The 21,531-nt window shown below is 34.9% G+C and overlaps 1 protein-coding gene across 1 annotated transcript in view; it reads right to left on the bottom strand.

Annotated features, from left to right (window-relative positions):
• Nucleotides 1–21,531, bottom strand: part of IL1RAPL1 (interleukin 1 receptor accessory protein like 1) — a 1,416,649-nt gene that overhangs the window by 1,203,874 nt on the left and 191,244 nt on the right. Inside the window, exon 2 of the mRNA XM_023202962.1 lies at nt 5,166–5,271. Within this exon, the coding sequence (XP_023058730.1) occupies nt 5,166–5,247 (82 nt within the window). The 5' untranslated portion in view covers nt 5,248–5,271. The remainder of the gene's footprint in view (nt 1–5,165; nt 5,272–21,531) is intronic.

Here is a 21,531-nt window from a genome sequence, read left to right on the forward strand (position 1 = left end):
CATCTAAATCATTTTACACAAACAGGTGTCCCCTGTCAGGTTCTACAATGAAGAGAAGATCAACTCCCTGTGGTAACCCTTTTACTCTCTAATAGCTGGCTGCTTTAGGAAGCTTTTATATAGTTTAAATCCCTCCTAAAATAACATGTGCTTTTTGGTAATGCAGCCACTTACTCTTCTCCATATGCTGTAATAACTGTGAATACTTTTTCTATACTGAAGTCACTTGCTTATTTATCCTGTATTAGTAATCATGAGCCACAGCCTTTTCATAATGGCCACTACGGAACAATACCATTAAACTCAAAACTTCAGCACAATGACATTAGTGCTTCTTTAAAGCAACACTAAATGTAGAATTCCAATAGATAAATACTTGAAGAATCATTTTCCTTACCCTTTAACAGATTTTGAACTGCATCTTAAGCCCATGAAAACATTCCCCATTTGTAAAGGTTCATTGTCTTCATCTAAACCCTTATCATGTCCTAGATATTGCTTATTCTGAGATATTTGCTTCAGTAGTCTCACATTATACATTATACTGATGGCTCTTTAAGAAAAAAATCATTTTTCTTAAATACCTCTATTTAATTTTACCTTTATCTTTCTAATATCATTTTGGTCCTGTAGCATCCTCACTGATGTAACCCTGAATATTAAAACCACTCACTCAACCATTCATGCAGTCATTAATACATTAAGACATTTCCTTGAACCCTGACTCTGAAACAGCATATTTGGCACTGTAGAGATTATAAACATACATTACTCATGGTCCTTGCACTCACCATCTTATATTCTGAGTACGTTTTTGAGACAAAAACATCATGGAACCCCTTGTCTTACCTAATTTCTACATCGAGACCCCTCTAGCTTCATTTTTCTTCAGTATCCCAAACTTTTCAGGCAAATTACAACTCACACTTTAGTCCCCCCAAAGTGCTACAGGTATACTTTGTCCATAACAGTCCTTCAACTATTTATACTATTTCCCTGCTCCCAAATCTTACTCCAGATTTTCTTACACACCATTTTAGAATGTATATATTTAAGAATAGCTATTATTAACAGAGACTATGCTAACCTCTTTGAATGGCCTTTTAAAGACGGAACACGTCAAATACTTTAACCATGCAGACAAAGTAATAATAATATTTTTATAGTTTGAAAAGTCCTACGACACAGTGGAAATATGAAAATAAATTCTTTTTATTTGCAGATAAATATACAGAGAAGAAGGAAGAGAGGAAGAAAGGAAGGAAGGAAAGAACAAAAAGGGAAAGAAGGGAGGAAGGAATGAAGGAAAAAAGGGACCAACAGACAAGAATGTAAAGCTAAATTTCTCAAATGGTTGAGAGACAAAGTTTCTCCAAGCAAGCATTTGCTTTACATGTGTTTTTTTTTTTTTTTCCCAGAATTCTAAAAATGACAGCAACTGAGATGTTTACTTACTGAATTGCTATAATATTTCACACGCTTGAGGGGGATTGGCAATATTGGTCGTCTTAGCCTCCTTCATCAAGTTCTACTTATAAAAACTAAACAAAAAGAGAAAACCAAACACCGCATGTTCTCACTCATAGGTGGGAACTGAACAATGAGCTCACTTGGACTTGGGAAGGGGAACATCACACACTGGGGCCTATCATGGGGAGGGGGGAGGGGGGAGGGATTGCATTGGGGAGTTATACCTGATATAAATGATGAATTGATGGGTGCTGACGAGTTGATGGGTGCAGCACACCAACATGGCACATATATACATATGTAACAAACCTGCACGTTATGCACATGTACCCTAGAACTTAAAGTATAATAAAAAATAAAAAATAAAATAAAAAAAAAACTAAACAAATAAGTATGAAATTGTCCCAAGATAAAATCTATTGTGTAACGAACGCTGAATATCTGCTTCTATAGATATTAAAAGTATTGATTCTAAACGTAGGCACAACTTTAGGACATTACCTGAGAGACCAGATATACTCCTCAGTTGTCATTAACATATTGTACATATTTAAAGTGATATTTAAAACGTTATAAGGTTGCATTTGAATATTTTAATCAAAGATGTTATAATGACATAGCTGCCTTATTATATTAAATCTGTTCCTTAAATTAATAGCGATGGGAGTGTAAGTCAATGTGATAAAAATAATGCATTTCCAGCTTGTGTAATAAGAGCCCCTATTGCTTTCAAATTAGTTCTGTTAATGAGAAACAAATATCTACTTTTAAATTTTTATGGAATGACCATATGTGTTAATCTAAAGTAAACACGATACAAAATTAGCATATCATAAAAAATCAACATTTCTCTGTGTAATATAATATTGTGTATGTTCCTAATTATTAAAATATCTAGTTCTGGTTTTCTAGTGGTCACAGTGAACTAAAAATAATATTCTAGTAAAAGACACATGAAAAGCATTGGGTTTTTAGTCATGTTTATTGACCTTTCAAAAAGATGAATAAAATAAAGAATCAAAAGAGAATTAAATAAGACGAAAGAAGAAAGAAGTCCTCTTGATTAATACGCAAAATCAAACATCAAAAATTGATTTTTATCCCCTGGCCATGGTGCTGCTGGTTTTATAGGTTGGGCTGGGTGTGAAGATTGAGCCATCAATCTTTTAAGGAAAAAATGCCAAGTATACTCCTCTTCTACTTGATGTATGGAGATCAGTAATGACACTATTCAGTAAGCTACATATCTGCTTCCCTCAAACAAAGGTGCCACGGGAACAGACATTAGCTGAAATAAGTCCAAGCTATGAAAGTATATGGATAGAATAATATTATTCCTTCCGAAAGTGCACACTTAATATCTAAAAGTCAAACAAACAAACAAGCCTCCATTCATCTGGATCTTAATATAGACACTAGGGAAAGGTATGTTAATTTACATCATATAGAAAAGTAAACAAATCAGGCATGCTGCAAAATCCCAGTACCTGCCTTGTCATTTTTACATTGTAATATAGAAAACACTTTTGGTTTAGAAGGTATTATATAATTATGTGACAACTGCATTCATACATTGAAGAGAGAAAGGTCTCAGAACTTCTGCTTAACTTAGCACAGCATCTTCTTACCATTCTTCTAAAATAATTACAAAACTGAAATAAAACTGAATTTGAGACAGATTCCTGAGTTTTCTCAAGCCTTTAGAGCAGACAATTTTTACAACAATGATGTTTTCTAGAATAGAAATTTATATTAAAATCACTTAACAGATTTTTGAGACATTCTAATATTTGCATTTATATTAAATTTGCATTTTCCAACTGCCCCACGTTTCTAGCTCTGCTCTCATGCTTCTCAAACACACAAAGTAAGTCCCAGTTTGATAAAATTTCTTGCCCCCAAATTAGAGTTTATATAGAATGGACCTGTTACCATTACTTTATGATGAAAAAGGAGTAACATTTCTATATGAATAAATCAATCATACATCTGACACACACACAGAAAGAACTGGAAAAAAACAGATTTTATATAATTAGTGGTAATAACCAGAAAAATAAAGTTGTAAAGAATTAATCAATATTTCTCTTTTGGATAAACTATTGTCATTTTGTTATAATACTTGTACAAATGAGTGTTTCTCTTCTATATAGCTACTATCTCAAATACCTATGTTAAGTGATTTTAATGTAAATTTCTATCCCAGAAAACATCATTGTTGTAAAAATTATCAGCTTTCATCACTATTTACTCCCCTTTCTACCTACTCTAACTCTCTTGCTTATGCTCAATTGTACTTGAGCATAGTACAATTAAAGAAATCAAGATATATGTTATTTCCCATTAACTCATTCGAATTACATAAACCACTACATCATAATCCTGCCCTAGGGTTTTATCTCATTCAAAAGATCCACTTAGAAGAAGAGACGAAATAATGTGCAGACATAGAAACAGTATTTTTTCACATTGCCTATAACCACATCAGTGGCAGATACAACAGCTGTATAATAATCAAATATGCTAGAACCAACAGGCTCAGTATTTTTTTTAACTTTCAACCACGCACCAAACCTTTTTCCATGCACAATGCCCTCCCCAATTTCCCCCCCGACTTTATCCCCAGGAGGGGCTCACGAGAGCAGAGCTGCTCCCTATTTCCCCTGCATGTGAGCTTTTTCGGTATATAATCAAAGTGAGTTTGAAGCCTTTTAACCTCCTGGTTAAGATGGTTGCTTCACAGCACCATCTCAGCCCTTTCATTCCCTTTCCTTTCTGAATTCCAAAGATGCTTTTGTCCATGCAATTGCTTATATCACAACACTGCAACCTCTTGTACATTATCTCATCTTATTTTTTCCACAGTCTCTCTGGAACTAACAGACAATACATTCTAATTCTAGCAACAAAACACAATACCCTTCTTCTTCCTTTATACCTAAAAGCTATAACTTCAAAACTTATGTGACTCCACATAGTGTGAGCATGGGAAGGTTTTATATTATTAATGACTTACTAGACAAGATACAACTTCACAATGATCATGGTATTTATTCAATTGTTCCATACAATTGAAGTATCAACAGTCCACCACAAACCAAGATGCCCGATAACATGTAAAGTTTTCCATAAATGCCAACATTAATCTATTTAGTAGTTCCTTTCATTACCATTCTACTTTACCTCTATATTTCCTATGAAAACATTAGTGCTTCCTCATGACATTTTCTTCAATAACACTAGTGTTTTCTTTATATACTTCCAAACAATTCATCAAATCAGCTGGAGTACAACCCTGAAAAGAATCTTCCCTAAGCATAGCTGACATCAAAATGGTAACAATAAAAGTTAACATCAAAGATACAATAATATTTCCATGCAAAAAAATTAAATAACACTGTTTATATAAGAATACTTAAAATCCTACCACAAAATGAAATCTAAATACAAGGTTTTGCTATTGAATCCATGCCAATTCATAGTAATTAACAAAATAAGCCACATTCTTTTAAATCCACTCTGACTTTTCTAATTCCCTATGAGTGTGCTCCACCTATTTACTCATAATATCTACAATATCTCCACAATACGGATAACTCATCATTCTCAACTTTTCCCCAAATGGCACATGTGTAAATGTAGCACTATCACTTAAAGCTATAAAAACAACTAAAAAAAAGAGGAATACTGCTTACCGGAGCCTCTTTTGGTCACAACCTTCAAACTCTGAGTAAAAGTAGCGTATAAGAGAATCAAGTGTGGAATCGGAGCTTTCATCTTCCAGCTCTTAAAGGCTGTTCCCTAAAGCAAAGATTAAAAAGAAGAAAAACATGCATGTTTTAAAAATAGACAGCAATATTATGAGTTTCATAACTTTGATCAAACACGATTGGTGCAATGAATTACACAAAACGAAAGAATATAACCAGGATTTCTATTATATTGTCCCATATGTTGTGGTTCCTAAGTTAAATCAAAACCAGTAATACCAAAATTATGCCTCCATAGCCCTCACCCCCAAAATGCTTTAAAATCTTATGTTAACTTGAGGTTTTGGATTTTTTGCTTTAACTCCCTAGTTGTATTTAAATAAGTGGAAACAATCCCTTCAAAAGAATTATTTCACCAACAATTTATCTTAATATAAATCATCCAAACTGACATTTTTAACATTCCATGCTGCAATAGAATGTGGTTTTATTCAGTGTCATTCTTTCCAAGAGATTAAATCATAAAATGTATGCCTCAAAATATGTAATCAGGATTTTATAATTATCTTTCAAAAACCTCTAAAACATACTTTAATTTTAAGCCTTTTGTTTTTATTAAAAGAATGTATATTCTGGCCAGGCACAGTGACTCATGACTGTAATCCCAGCACTTTGGGAGGCTGAAGCAGGCAGATCCCTTGAGCCCAGGAGTTTGAGACCAGCCTGGGCAACATGGCAAAACCCCCATCACTCCAAAAAAAAAAAAAATAGCTGGGCATGATGGAGTGCACCTGTAGGCCCAGCTGCTTGGGAGGCTGATGTACGAGGATGGCTTGAGCCTGGGAGGTCAAGGCTGCAGTGAGCTGAGATTGTGTTACTGTACTCCAGCCTGAGCAATAAAGGAAGAAGAAGAAGGAAAAAGAAGAAGAAGAAACAACACTCAATGAAGCTACCAAAAAATCATTTATTTCTATTATAAGGCTTGCAGAGGGATATAAGAAGGGACACTAACGCAGTGTGTTTGGATTTCTAAAGGAGAAACATTTCATTTGAAATTAAATAAATGAACATTGTCTTCCTCAGAAAATCATCCTTCTGTGTCTTAGCTTTATTGAGGTATAATTCACAAAGTTGGATATGTTTAAAATGTACAATATGTTTTGATAGGCATATATACTGTGAAATGATTATCACAATAAAGTTAGCTAACACATACTTCAACTGACATAGTTGCTATATTTTTGGGTGTGGTAAGACTTCAGATCTACCCTCAACAAATTTTAAGTATACAATGTAGTATCATTAACTATAGTCAACATGCTGTACATTAGATCCCCAGAATGTACTCATGGTATATCTGCAACTTTGTACCCTCTGACCAACATATCCCCATTTTTCCTCATCCTGTCCTAGCCCCTGGCAACCACCATTCTACTCTCTGCTTCTTTTCTTTTTGTATAAGACTGAGATAGTAGAGGTGAGAGACTGAGTTTCAGAAAAGTGGCAAATCAGAACACAGTTCAAATATATTGTAAACTTATGACAGCACAAGTTTCTTTGCAAGACATTTGAGGAATGATCATATCCAGCTTTCCATCACTACAACTGTATTAAAGAGGAGAAAGCCAAAACTATCATATTTTGCATTGTCCCAGAGCCTCATTCAGATACTTCTGAATGGTTTTAATTGATTGATTTACTCACATTAATAAGTCTGTTAAAACACATTTTAATTCACAAAAGCAAAATCCATTCACTTGTGGCAAGGTGTCACCATCATTTTATTTAGAAAATCAGTGAATGTGTAAAATAGCATGGAAAATAATCTATTTTAATGGCAGCACCTTTAAGGGATGATAATCTCCATAAGTTTTCTATCCAAAGACCTTAAGTTTACATAAAGACATAAATGAAACCTAATCCAAAGAGCTGATTCATCAGACACATCTGATGAACTGCCACATTACAGTACAAATCTGAGTCATGCATTCCTAAAACCCAAATCTCATTTCCCAGCCACCACACTAACTGGAGCTGCAGGAAATCTTCAAGTTGACATCTTCAGCCTTCAAGTTAGCTGTGAGAATCAGTTCCTCTTTGTGTGAGTTTAATCAGCACTGCCCAAGAAACTCCAGGACCCAACTATACATCATGAGACCTTTCAGTTTAACTATCTTACTATTTTACTCCTGTTAAAAATACTATTTCCTTACGCATTTCATTTCTATAAAGCATACAGGATAGTTTGCAATTCTATTTCTTAAAATGAATTGGTATGGAAGGCATCAATTTGGTAATATCAAGATGCTTAATTGAATCTCTTGAAATTTTGTGTATTAGGGAACACAAAAAGAAATCCATAGAATTTCACAGACCTAACATCTTGGTCAATCTATAGTAATCTTTTTACAAACTTCTTTGAGGAAGTTTATTGTGTCTTAAATTGAAAAATAGATTAAATATATCTAGCCATAGACATCCAAGCTTTGCTATCCTTGTTGCATAATCAAAATTTATACCCAGAAATAGCAACACAAACTGTACATAATCATTTAGTGAGATTCTCACATATTTTCTTATTGCTTACACTATTGGTGAACTAATTTCAAGAGGCCTCAATTTCTGGATAAATGGACCTGAAACGACTTGCCTGTTGCCTGTCAATACCATTCACCATTTAGCTTCACATAAACCACTACTAAACCGTACGCAGAATGAGCATATCACAATGATTAAGAGCAGAAAGTCTATATATCCCAGCTTTGCCGCCTATCAACTGTGATTTGGAACAAATAACCTCTCTGTGACTAGTTTCTTCTTTTGCAAAATAAGTATTATAATAGTACATATAGCATAGTGCTTAGAACAGCACTGGCACAGTGAAAGAAAAATCAAAGTTTCCAGGATTTTTGTTTGTTTGTTTGCTTGATTTTGAGATGGAGTCTCTGTCTGTCACTCAGGCTGCAGTGCAGTGGTGTGACCTCCGCTCACTGCAACCGCCACCTCCGGGTTCAAAGGATTCTCCTCTTTCAGCCTCCCAAGTAGCTGGGATTACAGGCACCCGCCACCACACTCAGCTATTTTTTGTACTTTTAGTAGAGTTTCACTATGTTGGCCAGGCTTGTCTCAAACTCCTGACCTCAGGTGATCTTCCTGCCTTGGCCTCCCAAAGTGCTGGGATTACAGGCAAAGCTTCTGTTTTTATTGTTATTATTGTAGTTAATTGTTATTATTTTTATTATTGTAAGTACTACTAATTAATTAATACTATTAATATTCACATTCTTTCCCTATGAAGTTTGCTGTGTATACCAGCTTTCTACTTGACTGGAAGGCCCTGAAGGGTAAATGTGAGTTTTAGGCAACTTTTTATTTGCAATGCTCAATGAATGCTAGCTGGAAAAAAATTAACAAATGAAAGACTGGATATGGTTCCCATTATATGCAGTTCAATTTTGATATTCAAACTCATCATTTGATAAACGCTTTTTGAGTATATACTAGTTACAAGACGTTTTGCTATGATGCAGTGGGGACACAAAAACAATGCAATGGAGTCTAATCAAAAAGGCTCACAGACCAATAAAGGAAACAAATGCTTACCTATTTAATTAGACTGGCCCTGTTGCCGTTTATTCAGTATAATGTGCTTAGAGAGTAGAGGAAGGAATCAATTAATTCTGCCCCAGGCTGGGTGTGGTGAAGTCAAAGGAAAGGGCGTCCAGGGGATGAAGCATTTCATCTAGATCATGAAGGACAGACTTTCTAAGGGAAAGGAAATTCTGGGTCCAGGACAAAGGACGAGTGAAATACTCAGTGTGGTAGGCAGAATATTGTCCCTTTCCTCTCACCAAACATGTCCAGGTCCCAACCTCTGGAACTTGTGAATATGTTGCTCTACATAGCAAAGAGACTGTGTAGATGTGATTAAGTTAAGAATTTTGAGATGGGACAGAGTCATTCAGGTGTGCCCAAAGTAATCACAAACTCTCTTACAAAAGGAGAGCAGAAGCATCAGACTCAGAAAGAGAAAATACTAAATAAATGGATGGAAACAAAGGTCAGAGGTTCAAGTGATGCACGGTGAAGGTGGAAAAACAGGCCATGAGACAATGAATGTTTGTGGCCCCTAAGAGCTGGAAAAGTCAAGGAAACAGATTTTCTCATACATTCTCCAGAAGAAAAGTAAGCATGCCAAACACCTTGATTTGAGACCCATTTTGAACATCTGATCTCCAGAATCATAAGATTTAAAAATTGGGTTATTTTAAGCCACTGAGTTTGTGGTGACTTCTTAAAGCAGCAATAGGAAATGATTACAGCAAGGATGTGAAACGGCAAGTTTCAGGAATAAAGTGCAAATAGACCACAGGTTGTGGGTTATAATAACATTTGAAGGCATCAATGCAGATAGACATTGTCAATGCAGGATTTTGACAAAACATCAATGGAAAACATTACAGGGGCATGAGGGGAAAATCCTCAACTTCTTACGTAACATCTTCATTCATGCTCTAACTTAATCATCCAAGATTATTTCATACAACTGTATTTTTTAAATTATTTATTTATTTATTTATTTATTTATTTATTTTTTTGGAGACAGAGTCTCGCTCTGTCACCCAGGCTGGAGTGCAGTGACATGATCTCGACTCACTGCAAGCTCCGCCTCCCGGGTTCACGCCATTCTCTTGCCTCAGCCTCCAGAGTAGCTGGGACTACAGGTGCCCGCCACCACACCGGGCTAATTTTTTTTGTATTTTTAGGAGAGATGGGGTTTCACCATGTTAGCCAGGATGGTCTTGATCTCCTAACCTCGTGATCTGCCCACCTCAGACTCCCAAAGTGCTGGGATTACAGGTGTGAGCCACCTCACTGGCACAACTTTATTTTTTTGTTACCTCTTTCTTTAGTCATAAAAACATTTCTTCAGAATACACATGATAACTGACCTAAGATTCTGACCTACCTCCCTTTCACACAACCCTAAGATTCTTTGCTGTATAGACAATGAAAAGCCAATGGATGCTTTTAAGTGAATAATCTAAATTGTTTTATATAGTATAGATTGAAGCTGGAAGGAAACAGCAGGCAGCAGAACTGAAAGAAGAGGAAGTGGGTAAGTCAATGCAGTAACATTGAATACTGGGAAAACAGAATAGATTTAAGTGAATTGTGGATCTGAGGTGTGTAGCTTGAGAAACTGAGTCTATTATGATATTATTTGCCAATATAGAGAAATACAGAAGATTTTTTGGGCAATGAGGGTGGAGAAATATGCAAAATTATATTTGGGACATGTTTAGTTTAAATTGCCTATGAAATTTCCTGTTAAAACTTTCATGTAGTTTATTAAAAATATTAGCCAGGAGCTCAGTAGAGATGGAAGATAACACAACAATGTAATTGTAGCTGAAGTTAAGAACATGTATTAGGAAAAACAAGAAGGAAGTACAGATAAAGAAGAGAAGGCTCACATTATCCACCATGGGGCTTACAAACAGGACAGGCAAAATGAATCAAGAGGGAGAAAAAGTAAGAAAAGCAAACCACAGAGGGAGTGTGAATCAGAAAATGTTGGGTAAAATAAGCAAGCAAGGGTATTTAGGGATACAATCAGGAGAATGTATGTATTGTGAGAATAAAAAAAGACATCTGGGCCAGTGTTGATGGCTCATGCCTGTAATCCTAAGACTTTAGGAGGCCAAGGCAGGAGGATCACTTAAGCCCAGGAGATCAAGACCAGTCTGTGCAACACAGTAAGACCACCATCTCTACAAAAAAATTTAAAAATTAGCCAGGTGTGGTAGCACATGCTGTAGTCCCAGGTACTGGGGAGGCTGAGGTGGGTGGATCACCTGAGCCCCAGCGGTTGAGGCTGGAGTGAGCAGTGATTTTTTCACTACACTCTATCCTGGGCAACAGAGTGAGATCCTGTCTCAAAATAACAAGGACAACTGGCATCAGAGTTAAGATGCTAATGACCAATCTTTTCGTTACACAAATGGGAGTATAAGTGGGCATAATCAAAAGAGTCCAAGGTGTAAAATAAGTTTCATCTGCTTGTTTTTGAATGTTTTTCAAAAACAACATTCAAACCAAGCAATGATGTGTTTTGAATGTGGATGTGGAATCCACAATTGAGGGTAGAGAAGTTGAGGATTGACTGGGGAATTCTGGATCACATATGTAAACTGAGGCAAAAGAGAAGTAGAGTCAGAGGAAGGAAGTGAATCTAGAAGGAAGAGATATTAGTATGGGGAAGTTGAGACTCCTGCTTTTATAGGTAGAAAATAAAGTACAAATGGGTGAATATAAAGGTAAATTTGGAAGTGAAATGGAGGGAAGCCGCACTCGTTTGTTTTATTCTCAACTATAAAGCAGGGAGAATGTGTTTTAGAATCAGAAAAACCCGAATTATTGGCCTTACTGTATGTTAAGGCAAGTAAGTTACTTCATCTTTATAAGTCCCAGTTTTCTCATCTACAAAGCATGGACATAAGTATCGGCCATATTTATTTCAGTTTTTACCTACTTTTCCCCAACATATCGAGGTAGCAAATACCTAATTCAAAGTTTCATAAGTCTTAAATAAAATACTTGTCTTTATGGTGACTATTAGTGTTTAACAATGACGTTTAATTATAGACATTTTTTAATGCTAGCTCTTTTCCTATGCCTTCTTTCCATTCCTGGCTTATATGTAATAATTAACTATGCTAAAAAATGATTCACTATATTTTACTTAATACTTAAAGTTTCAACATTACTATATTCGAAATTAAGGAAACCATTTTTTCACTCTAATCAAAAATTGAAGTATCCGTTTGTGCCTGACACAGATAAGGTACTTTTCCAGGAGTTCAATTTATATAAAGCAATGCATGTTAAAGTTTAGAGACAGATTTCCTATAGAGAAGATAAACAGAAGCTCTTAGACACTCTGCAACCATAAGTTACTAAAAGGCACAATATTTCAAATCAGTCACAGGGAAACTTGTGTCTAAATCATAAGCTTTGGCTATTACCTTGAGGAAATTAAACACAAATTATAAAGGTATGTATACATTTTTATTCAATTATAGAGTGCCTATCATGATGCAGATGCTGTTCTAAATACTGACGTACAAAATGATTAGGAAATGGTCACAGTGGCAAGGATTACATGGAAGAGAGACATGGAAATCAACAATTTTAGCAAAGGAATACATGTTATGAGAGACGACTTCTCAACAATCTATGGAAAGTGCTCAGTGCAGCCTGAATAGGTCATGAAAACATTCACAGAAGAGGGTGGCATTGGGCTGACTCTGGAAGCAGAAGAGGGGATTCATTAATAACTAAGGTAGAAAGGGTTTAATAAATGGTGGGCAAGAGATTACGTGTAGAGTAGGACAGAAAGAGTGCATGGTCTATTTGGAAAATCACAATGAAAATAAAGGTAAATACTTACAATCTATTCAATATGGACCGAGGAGTAGGTAGGGGGATATATTTAGACCATTGAAAACAAGTTTTAGGTCACTAAGATAATTTTTTCTAAACTGGCCCTGACAAAACTCTGTGGGAATTTTGTTTGTTTGTTTTCCTTTTAACACAATTCTAAACAGAAGACCATTCGTTCCTATAGCTCTTCTCTGACAAGGGAATGTTGACCTTCCAAATCTTACAACCAAGCTTCTAAACTGATCTCCAAAAGCTAATTCACAATATGACTAAAAAACCAAAGTGTCAATAAAAATCTGAAGTCATACGCTTCTAGGCAGATTACCCTACAAGGTGATGAAGAATATTATACTCAGCAGTCAAATAATATTATCCAAAATGCATCTGTGTCTTATTTAAATATTGTCCTGAGAATTAAACACTGTGGAGTTCACTGTGGAGCAATCTAACATAAAATACTGTGGAATGTCTTGCAAACCTATAGACTACAGGAGCAGTAAGCGCAGTTACTAGGGGATAATTGGCACACCTACTGGGTGGCACCAGGTGAAGCTGAAGAGTTGTACAGGAACCTGGTAAGGAAAGGGTTGGCTTGGCTCTCGAGATGTCCTGACTGTATGCTTGAGGAGGTTAAAAACCAATAGTGCTTAAAGAACAGACTGTCAAAACCAGTTTTGTATTATAAAGAGTTGATGAAACTTCCATCTAATCTATTAAGAAAAAAAAGAGCAATGATATAAACAAAATTAGAACTGAAGAAGTTATAAAATATACAATGATATAAAATATTTAGAACACTTTGAAGTTTACTAAATTTGTAAATTTTACAGAATGGATGACTGGAGATAAAAATAACCAAAATTCATTAAACAGAAGAAAATTATGAATAAACCCAAAACCATTTAAAATCTCAAAATGCTATCAAAGTATAAACTCCAAAACTGTTAATTGAAGAAAATAATACAGATAAGTACTGCCAAACTTTCAAGAAACAAGAGTTTGGTCCAAGGAACAGAAAACCATGGTTATGATTATAAAAATAAAGAAAACCTTTTTTTTTTTTTTAACTGACAAAATAAAGTGCTTTAAACTAATATAAAGAATGAGGGCAAGGATAGTTAACACTACTATTTTCATTTAGCTTTGATCTGGAATTCCTAGGCAGTGACTATAAATATGAATATTAGAGAAAGAGAAATACAAGATTTTTATTATTAGTAGGGCATGGTGATAAAAAGTTAGAAAACTTTATTTATTCCATTATAAATTCATGCAAATAATATGCTCCAGGATTAAAATATTGAGTACTTTGTCAATTTTGGCATAAAATGTCAAATTTTTCCAAATTGGGAATATGCACTTCTAGTCAAAATTCAAATGGAATATTTATTGTCATTTTGGAACATAAAAATATAAATTTTACAAGGAAAGTTAAAAGTCAAATATAAATTAGCAAACATATTTCCAACATACATATCAATAGGCTAGTGCCCATATAATAGAAAGCATGCTTACAAATCGATTGGGAAAATTAGCAAAGGGAATGAATATAGAAAATGAACAAATCAAGTAAATAGGTAATACATAGAAGACATATAGTCACTAAATATTACAATCATAAAACTGATAGTAAATAAAAGCATATAGTAAAATAATTTGTCAAATAAAAATAAAATTTTCTCACACAAAAATGCCATGATTGTAATTTTGTATATTCATACATATATAATTATAGAGAAAGGAAAAGAGTAATCAAAGTTATTTAAATGATCATTTATTATGTTGATATGGATATAGTAAAACAAGTATATGCTCATAATCTGATGATGGGTGTGAATATTAGTACAGTTTTACTGGAAAGCAATTTCTCAATATATAGCCTTTAAAATACTTAACCACTGGGAATCAATCATCCTGCTTCTAAAAATCCATCTGTAATGGTAAAAATTCTGAGATGGGCCCTGAGACTCCCACTCCCTCGTGTCCACACCCTGTAGAATTGTCTTCTTTTAAGTATGGGTGGGGCCTATAAATATGATAGATATCATGCCCATGATTAGGTTACATTATATAACAAAGATAGAAGGATTTTGTAGGTGTGATTAAGGCCACTAATCAGTTGCCTTTAAGTTAATCAAAAGGGAGATTATCCTGGTTGGGCCCAGCTTAATCAGGTGGTCTTCTAAAAAAGGTTCTAGAGGTTAGATATAGAAAAGGTTAGAGAAAAGAAGCAGCAGAGATTATTTCCTCTTGGCTTTCAAGAAGAAAGTGCCATGTCATGGAGAGAGCCATGTGACAGCGAATGGCCATCAGCCTCTAGGAGCTGAGGGCCTCAGTTCTAAAACCACAAAAACAAACAACTGAATTTTGCAAAAAAAACATACGAGCTTGGAAGAGCACTTCAAGTCTGAGATAAGACCTAAGACCAAGATGGCATCTTGATTTCAGATTTGTGAGACCCTGAACTGAGTCAGCTACCCTGTGACCAGATTCCTGACCCACAGAAGCTACATGATAATATATTTGTATAGTTTGAAGCTGCTAAGTTTTTGGTAATTTGTTATGTAACAATAGGTAAATAATATACCCTTAAATATTCATTAATCCAGACAGAGATTTATGTGAAGAGATAATTATTAAATTTTCTATTGACTAATATAGAGGACTAGTAACAACTGTAGAGAGTATCTGTAAGACGGAATATTATTTAGCCTTCACAAATACTTCTGAAAATAATCATTTGGAAAAATAGTCAAAATAACATGAAAAGAGATGAAAGCAGAATATAATGCTGTATAAATTATCCATAGTATAAATAATATTACTATTAATAATAGAAAAATGACTTAAAAACTACAGCACAGCAGATCACATGAGCTTGCTATCATAAGTAATTATACTGATTTTGGTTCTCCTCCGTATTGCTATGTTTCCCTAATTTGAAAAAAAAAAACACACACACAGTTTTCTACAAAAATATGTACGTATTTATGCCTCTTTAAAATTTCATTAGAAAAGGTTTTAAAGGATCAAATTATCTTACTTTTCCAGAATCTGATTTATTATAATTCTAATTCTACAAGTAAAAGCCATACGTTTCTAAATCCAAGAGTCATCCTGATAAACCACACTGTGCAAAACATTTTCTCACTGCAGCAATTTCCACTGTTTTCAACCGTATGATCCACTTTAATAGATCACTAATAGAAACACCAGGTTAGCAACCTGAATCTAATTAAAATAGATTCTGGACAGACACACACACTGTGATTGAAAGAATGAAATGTATACTGTGGAAGAGACATGCCTATAAATGTATCCACGTAATACTACTTTAAGGAAACATATGAGAATCTGAAATGAGCAATAGAGATGATTAGCTATCCTTTCAATGGAAAGTTGGAGCCTCTGGGAATTATCTGATCTTTTATGTGTAACTTTGCTTTTGAATAAGCTATTTTATATCTATTTAAAGATACAGTGAACATCTAGAAAGCTAATAGAATTGCAAATAATTCTCATCCATAGAAATGCTTATTAATTGTGCCTGGTAGAATGCAATTGATTATCGCTCTATGGATAGACATGCTGTGTTCAACTGAGTTATAAATTTGTGGTTCTTTGACAACTCCATCAAGTCACATGTAACATCTTGTCTAGTTCCCTCATTAATTAGTGATGTAAATAAAACTGATAAAAGTTCATTTTATATCTTTATGAAAGTCAAGTTTTAATTTCTTTTTTAAATTATACTTAATACTACATTCATTTATTATAATCCAGTTAGTCAATAAATGCTTTAAGATAAAGTATTTTTTACAGTTTAAACAAGATAAGTATTTAAGAAGAGCAATACGCTAAATAGTTTGATTCAATCACTCCACATTCTATACATATATAATAGTATCACTCTGTACCTGATAAATATATATAATTGTCAATGTTCAATAAAATGTTAAAAAGGAAATTAAACAAAAGAAATCATGATAAACTAGCTCGGGTTAGATTTCGTATTCTAGTCAGAGCTTAGTATCATGGGGTTTTAATCAGAAACCATGTGAACAACAATATAAAGACATTGTCAAGACTGCTAAATAAGAGATCAGTGGAACTGCAAAGGTGCATAGAAAAAGTCCATTTCCATAACATTATCATCAACAGGAGCAACTAAATGTATTTTGAGACACTAGGTCTTTCTCTCAGATTTGGCAAAGCAGAGAAACTACCCATCTTAGGGGAATAGTGGCTAGGAAAAGGCTTCAATCAAGGTCATTAAAAACTAATGGAATCATTCCTTGCAAAATCTAGAGTTGCCTAATGTAATCAATATAGTTTAGAAAATCCCTGGCACTAGCCAATGCTTGTCTGTGAAGACAGACCTGAAGAAATATACAATGAAAGTGGTTAAGTGCACACACTCAGGAGTGAAAGTGCTTGTATTTGAAATCCAGCTCCACTTCTTACTAGCTATGCAAACTTGGACAAATTACTAACACTTAACATTCCAATATCTAATATCTTATTTTCTTCATCTTTAAAATGGCCAGATGAATACTCTATATCTCAAAGGATTACTGCAAACACTGAATACAATAATGTATGATTACCCTGAAACACTGGTGTCTAGTTGGATCTGTATTACCTTTTATTTTTATAAGCCACAGAATATTAACAGGGCTCTGCTGATAACTGTAGCATTAACTGAATTAATTTATATAATAATTCCAAACTAAAATTACTGGAAATTACCGGGGAAATTGATATGTTTCATATGCTGCCAGAAAATTCTGTGAAATTCAATACAGCTCACACTATTTGGTGGCAAGAAAAAATACCGTAAATGGACGAACCTGACTAGCTAAAATGCAAAGTGCACTGTGCTCAAGAATAGAGAGCATAAATAAAAACACTACACAGTTTCCATCTGCCACTTTTCTAATTCACCTTTCTCATGCCTTTCATATTCATCATGCCCTTCACTGTAATTCAGCTCCAAAAGCCCATACCAAAGAAACTTTTTGGGTTCTAAAGTCAGCAGATTGGATGAGGCAAGTGACAGAGCCAGGGAGGAAAAGCAAATATATTCCATCATTGCTCTTGCAGGCTGCAAACATGACCCTAGCTGAGTGAATTTGCCCTCTTTGTGAGTTCTCCCTGCCAATATATTTAACGAATAGTTGGATAAACCTGACTCTTACCACATTTCAGTGTGTTTATGTGTTTACAATTCAGCACATTGAGGAATCTGTTACTTATTGCAACTCTCAAGAAAAAGGTGGCTTTATGCTAATTAGAGCTCTAATATATGATGTTTGTTACATGTGGCAAATTTTTTAGTTTTATTTTTCCAGTTAGATTCTATATATCCAGAACCATAACAACTTACGAGTATGGAAATGGCCATCAACCTCTAGGAGGCTGGGATAGTGGGAGAAAAGCTAAGGCAGTGATTTTCAGCCTTGGTTGAATGTCGGGATCACCTGGGGAGATTTCAAAGCCACTAATGACCCACCTGATGCCAAAACTGCTGGTCCGTGCACCACACTTTTGAAAAGCAAAGGTCCAAGCAATAATACTGTTTCTTAAAATTACCTATGGCAGGGTTTCTCAAACATGGTATTATTAACCTTGTGAGGTAGATTATTCATCGTTGGGGAAGTGGACTGTCCTGTGCATTGTAGGACATTTAGCAGCATCCATGGCCTGTATTCACTAGATACCAGTAGCACCTTCACCTAGTTGTCACAAGCAAAAATATCTCCTAATGTTCCAGATAATCAGGGGCATGGCTGGTACCTTCAGATCACAAGTTTAATCACTATTACAATAATTAGCTTTGTCAAACAAAACAAAATTCCGTTCTAAGGCCATGGAGTACAGAAAAACTAGTTACCTTTTATAAAAGAGCTCCATAGTCACCCCAGGGTTATTCAGTGAGAACATGAGCACTGAAGCTTCAAGGAAAAGAAATATAAGTATTTGTCCTATGTGCCAGTTTGTCAATAGAATCCTCTTATAAAGGAAAAAGCAATAATAAAATGTATTTGTATCAAAATAACTGTTAAAATTAAAAGATAGTGACTACATTTGTGCTACATAGAATAATGGCCTGCAAAGATATCCATACCCTCACCTCTGGAACTTATGAACATGTTACCTAACATGTCAAAAGGAACTTTGTAGATGTGATTCAGTGAAGAATTTTGAGATAAGGAGATTATTCCAGATTACATGGTGGGCTCAATGTAATCACAAGAGTCCCTTAAAAGAGAGTAGCAGGAGTGTCAAAGATAGGGAGAAGGCCATATGATGATGGAAGTGGATATCGGACTGATGAAGGCATGAGCCAAGGAATTCCATCAAAGACTAGGAACTAGAAGACGCAAGCAACAGGTTCTCCCCTGAAGCCCTAGAAGACCCAGCCCTGCCAATGCCTTGTTTTTAGCTCCATAAATTGTATTCTAGACTTCTGATCTACAGAACTGTAAAAGGATAAATCTATGTTGTTTTGAGCCACTAAGTTTGTGATACCCTGTTACAGCAGCAATAGGAAGCTAGTAAAATATCTGGAAAGCCAGAAAGCTAACAGGAATATTTTTGTTTATCATTAGCATTTACAGATAATTGTGATACTATCTACAAGTTCATATCTAATTTTTCACATTCTGTTTTCAATGCCTATAAATAATAAGCATTATTAATAATAACTGTCAACATTTGTTGAACACTTTCTACGTGCCAGGCATGTATCTGAGCATTTTATATGTACTATCTTATTAATCCTTAGAAATTATTAACCAGGTAATGCTACTGTTGTCTATTTAGAGTATCTTTCCCAAGGTCATGCAGCTAGACAATTAGGTTCTATGTTTTCTACTGACAATAATTTAAAGAGTCAATGATAAATAAAAAAGTTCTGAGACCTTGGATGCAAATATATACACAAAAAAGGACATAAATTATCTATATCCAATGTTCAACCTGTAGTCTATACTACTATTTCTCTGGAAGCTGTGGGCTTGCAAAGTCAGTCCATGGACTGAAATTCTAAGTGATATTTATGTGACTTTCAAGTAGGTGTTGGCTATAGTCACTCAGCTCAAAGATTTTCACTGAGGTTCCTGCTTTATTGCAGGAGCTGCACTATCTCCTCAAAGAGAATATAAATTGCTTTATGTCTGTTTGATCTTGTTGCTTCTTAACTTTCCAGTACTTAGCATATGGTTTTCCCTGCTTGGAGTTCTTCTAAGAATTGACTTCTAAGATTGACTGTTCTTCCCACCACATCTAGAAATACTACACATTAGTTCTTACCACCTCCACAAGTTCAGAAGATCAGAGGTGAATTAGCATTCTACTTTCCAGAATCTACTTACCTGTTATGCATATATCATCTTGCTCTTTTACGTTATAATGGGGACATAAACTCATTGACCAACATATTCCATGCACTGTCCTAGATATTAGGGTACTAGACACATAAGAAGAAACAGGACAGACCCATATCCTATCTTCATCCAGCTTACATTCTTGCCAGGGAAAACATGAGTGAACAATTAAGAAATATATTTCAGTTAATATATATTATGAGGGTAAAGAGTCATGGAGTATAGAAGTTAATATTTTAATTTCTCCAAGAAGTTGTCTGTAACTTAGGACTTAAATCATGAGGAGAAGGCAGTCACAGGTGGATACAGGAGAAAAATTCCAGAAAGATATAAAAGCATATGCAAAGGCCATAAGAACAGAACAAGCTTGGCATAGTTGTACAACATAAACAAGGCCAATGTGGTTGGAGTAGATTGAATAAGGGAGAGAGTGGAACTAAGTGAGGCATGAAGAATAGGCTGGGGCCAATTCATGTAAAGGCTTATTAACAGAGTAAGTATTTTGTATTTTATTTTATATGTAGTAAAAAGCCATTTGTAGTTTAAGGTAGGGGACTGTTGTAGGTTGAATTGTCATCTAAACAGATATGTTGAAATTCTAACTCTGAGAACCTATATATGTGACCTTGGAAAGAGTGCCTTTGCAGATAAAAACAAGATGGGGTCATAACAGATTAGGGTGTACGCTAAATCCAATTATTGTATCCTTATAAGAAGAGACACAAACTACAACTCATCAGGAGGAAGGCCAAATGACAATGGAGGCAGAGATTGGAGTGATGCAGCTACAAGCCAAGGAAAGCCAAAGATTGCTGGTAACCACTAGAAACCAGAAAGAGGCAAGAAAGAATCAACCCCTAGAGACTTCTGCAAGAGCATGGCCTTGCTAACATCTTGATATTTGACTTCTAGCCTCTAGAAGTGTGAAAGAATAAATTTCTGCTCTTTTAAGCTACTCTGTTTGTGGTAATTTGTTATGGCAGCCCTAGGAGACAAATACAGGTACTAATAAGATAATATATATTTCTAACAAGTTCACTTGTACTATAATGGAGCAAAAGAGAGGAAGAAAAAATATTAATAAGGTAGAATGCTAATGCAGTAGTTCAGCCAAGAATTTATATTGTCTTAGACTACAATTTTAACTAAGGTAATGATCGAAGGTCATCAGACTTGGTGAATAATTTTTAGATAACTGTAATATGAGTTACTAATATATTGGGTGTGGGTGGTGAATAAGAGAGAAATCAAAGATGACTTCCAGGTTTGGTCAGAGAATAAAGGCGTATTGTGCTATCATTTACTGAGATGAGGAAGGCCAGGGGCATAGAGAGTTTGAGAAGTTAGGAAGTCGTTTTGTTTCGGATAAAGTTCGAGATGCTTTTATCATACCATACATGACCCTGCCTCTTGTTATTCATTACCTTGTGTAATCCCCTACCTTTGAGTGTGAGATGGACCTAGTGACTTGGTAATAAGGCAACAGTGATGGTATGTCATTTCTGAGATTAAGTTAT

Source organism: Piliocolobus tephrosceles, chromosome 12, assembly GCF_002776525.5.
Source record: "Piliocolobus tephrosceles isolate RC106 chromosome 12, ASM277652v3, whole genome shotgun sequence".
Lineage (NCBI taxonomy): Eukaryota > Metazoa > Chordata > Mammalia > Primates > Cercopithecidae > Piliocolobus > Piliocolobus tephrosceles.